This window comes from Fringilla coelebs, assembly GCF_963513975.1.
Source record: "Fringilla coelebs genome assembly, chromosome: 15".
NCBI classification, from domain to species: Eukaryota; Metazoa; Chordata; class Aves; order Passeriformes; family Fringillidae; genus Fringilla; species Fringilla coelebs.
Genome location: NC_140041.1, coordinates 12,626,447 through 12,630,078, shown reverse-complemented (window position 1 = coordinate 12,630,078; position 3,632 = coordinate 12,626,447). Strand labels below are relative to the sequence as shown.

The window sequence follows — 3,632 nt, the reverse complement described above, 5'->3', positions numbered from 1 at the left end:
TCCTTTGACTGAAGGCGACCCAGCCCCGGCGGATTTAGCTCTTTGTGTGCCTGGATGGAAGCTGCTCCCGCAAAACCGGCTGCGGGGCTTGCGGAGAGCATCCTCTAGGTCAGGGAGCCCTCCTGGAGGAGGGGGAGACCTCCTGTTTTTGTGGCTCTGAGGCGATGCTGGGACAGTAACACCCTTGGCAGGCAGCACCGTGCTTCGGGATGGCCGTCTATGCCCTCACGGGTTTCTCGCTCGTCAGCCTGCTCAGCTTTGGCTATTTGTCCTGGGACTGGATGAAGCCCAGTTTGGTGGCCGATGTGGCCACAGACCCCATGGAGAAATCACTGCCTCCCACCTTCACCAGGCCACCCCACATCATCTTCATTCTGACCGATGACCAGGGCTACCACGACATCGGCTATCACGGCTCAGATATCCAGACGCCGACACTGGACAGGCTGGCAGCAGAGGGTGTGAAGCTGGAGAACTACTACATCCAGCCCATCTGCACCCCGTCCCGGAGCCAACTGATAACTGGCAGGTAAGCCAGTGCCTGCTCACAGCCTACTCATGTCCCCCTTTGGTCCCTTCTGTGAGGGGCTTAACCCCAGCTTGCTGCTAGAGTGATGCCCTGGTGTATTGGCAGAGGATGGAGATCCTCCAGCATATCTGGATTTCTCTAGAAAGGTTCCTGGGTGAATAGTTGATTTTGACACAGGATAAAGAGTGGCACATGGCAAGAGCAAAAATGTGGATGCTGCTGGGTAATGGCTGACACTTTAGGAGAGGGTGGTCTCTAGTCAGGAGGTGTTTGGTGCTGGGCAAGGAACTGTGTCCCCAGGTAGTCCCTGACACACTGGCCCTTGGAGATTTGCTGTGAGGCCCTTGGTCTGTGCTTTGCATGCATGTTCAGTGCTGCACTGGCTAGCACAGGCTGGATGTTGCTCCACTGCCCTCTCCCAAGGCACCACAGTCACATGTCCCCTTATTCTGGGCCACCCTGCTTTCTAGGATAGGTGAGGCTTTCTCTGGAGCAGTGCTGTGTGGTCAGCACTCCCTGTAAGAGGCAGATCCCACCAGACCACCTCCTGCTGAGGAGTGGGCCCAGGGAGGTGCCTATGGATGTGGTCACCTACTGCCTGGGGTGATGCAGCCCACCAGGGTCCAAGCAAAGGCCTCCCTTCTCTCCTGATGGTTCTTGAGGGGTCCCAGACATCTTTGTGGTGTGCAAAGCAGGGGAGGACAGAGATGGTGGGGACATTCAGGTGCTGCATTATGAGCCCTCTTGCTTGTGCTGCCCAGCCCTGACACAGCCCAGCCATCTCCCCAGGCTGGCAGCAGTGGGGACAAATGCTGGCATTTTTGTGAGATGTCTGCTGAACCTCTGTCTGTGTTCTTTGCAACTCATTTTGGTACTTACGGATGGATGAGAAGCTCCCTGTCCCTGGCTGGACCTTGTTTCATTGGGTTGGGTTGGGTGACATAGAGATCTGCATTTGTTTTGGGTTTCCAATACATACACTGCCATCACATCCTCACCTAGTGCCGCTCCTCATCACCCAATGCTGCTTTCCTCTGGCTCTTCTTCCTGGCAGGTACCAGATCCACACAGGATTGCAGCACTCCATCATCCGCCCTCGGCAGCCCAACTGCCTGCCCCTCGACCAGGTCACCCTGCCACAGAAGCTGCAGGAAGCCGGCTACTCCACACACATGGTGGGCAAGTGGCACCTTGGCTTCTACAAGAAGGAGTGCCTGCCCACTCGCCGGGGCTTCGACACCTTCCTGGGCTCCCTGACAGGCAACGTGGATTACTACACCTACGACAACTGCGACGGGCCGGATGTCTGCGGCTACGACCTGCACGAGGGGGAGGACGTGGCTTGGGACCAGAGTGGGAAGTATTCCACCTTTCTCTATGCCCAGCGAGTCAGCAAGATCCTGGCATCCCACAGCCCCAAGGAGCCCATCTTCATCTACGTGGCCTTCCAAGCGGTGCACACGCCCCTGCAGTCCCCCAAGGAGTACATCTACCGCTACCGCTCCATGGGCAACGTCGCCCGCCGCAAGTACGCGGCCATGGTGACCTGCATGGACGAGGCGGTGAAGAACATCACCTGGGCCCTCAAGAAGTACGGGTATTACGATAACAGTGTGATTGTGTTCTCCACGGACAACGGCGGGCAGACCTTCTCCGGGGGAAGCAACTGGCCGCTACGGGGTCGCAAAGGGACGTACTGGGAAGGGGGAGTGCGGGGCATTGGTTTTGTCCACAGTCCCCTGATCAAGCGAAAGCGTCGGACAAGCTGGGCGCTGGTTCACATTACAGACTGGTACCCTACTCTGGTCAGCCTGGCCAGGGGTAACCTGAGCAATGTCCAAGGCTTGGATGGCTATGATGTCTGGCCTGCTATCAGTGAGGGTAAGGAGTCGCCACGCTCCGAAATCCTGCACAACATTGACCCCTTGTACAACCATGCCAAGTACGGCTCCTTGGAGGACGGCTTTGGCATCTGGAACACGGCTGTGCAAGCTTCCATCCGGGTTGGGGAGTGGAAGCTCCTCACTGGTGACCCAGGGTACAGCGACTGGATACCCCCGCAGACCCTGACCAACTTCCCAGGGAGCTGGTGGAACCTGGAGCGTCTCACCGATGGCCTGAGGAAGTCCGTGTGGCTCTTCAACATCACTGCCGACCCCTACGAGCGCTACGACCTCTCAGAGCAGCGCCCAGACGTGGTCAGGAGCCTCCTGATGAGGCTGGTGCACTACAACCGCACGGCCATCCCGGTGCGGTACCCTGCGGAGAACCCCCGCGCTCACCCAGACTTCAACGGCGGGGCCTGGGGACCTTGGGCCAGTGAGGATGATGGGGAGGAGTGGGAAGGAGGCCGGGAGTCCCTGAAAAGCAGGAACAAGAAGAAGAAGAAGTGCAAGATCTGCAAGCTGCGCTCCTTCTTCCGCAAGCTGAACACCAGGCTCATGTCCAACCGCATCTGACAGGACACTCCCCCAGCATCCACCCATCCTGGCCAGGGTGGAGCTCTGGACTGCAGTGCCATGGGATGGGAGTGAGGGAGAAGGACAGGCAGGGAGGTGGCCAGTGCTCTCTTGCTCTCCCTTGCTCCAGGGTTCACTCCAAAACACTTTTCCTCCCTGGCTGGAGTGGTGGCCACAGGGAGTTGCTCCCAGTGGGGGAGGAAGGGCGATGTGGTCTCTGCTGCAGTGCTTGGTGGTGGTGAGTGACTGCGCTGAGCTGGGCTGGCCCTGCACAGCTGCTTCCAAAGAGAGAGACCCTTTCCTCAAGGATTCTGCAGCCAATCATAAGCTTTAAGTGTTGGCCATTGCAAGGGCAGGAGGAAGCATGGGGGGGCTCTGCCTTCACGTTAACCCTCGCCATTTCCCTCTATTTGCTTCTGGCTTGCAGCCTGCTGCCAAGCAGCTGTAACCTCTGCTCTTGCTCTGGGAACTTGATGGCCTCCCCCAAACCCAAGGCCACACTGCTTCTTTGTGGAGGGATGGATTCCTGACCATGGATGTCAGAGTTGAGATCAACATTGCTGGACTAAGGCATGCTGCTACAGTGACCTCATGTGGGGCTATGGCTTCCCCTCTCCCCTGGCCTGGGGGACCAGGAGCAGCCC

The 3,632-nt window shown here is 58.2% G+C and overlaps 1 protein-coding gene across 1 annotated transcript; it reads left to right on the top strand.

Annotated features, from left to right (window-relative positions):
- Positions 1–209: 209 nt before the first annotated feature.
- On the top strand, positions 210–2,988 carry ARSI (arylsulfatase family member I; the record flags this gene model as incomplete). The annotated part of the gene is made up of 2 exons (XM_084215687.1): positions 210–529; positions 1,584–2,988. The coding sequence occupies 2 exons, from the start codon at positions 210–212 to the stop codon at positions 2,986–2,988; spliced, it is 1,725 nt and encodes a 574-aa protein (XP_084071813.1).
- Positions 2,989–3,632: the final 644 nt, after the last annotated feature.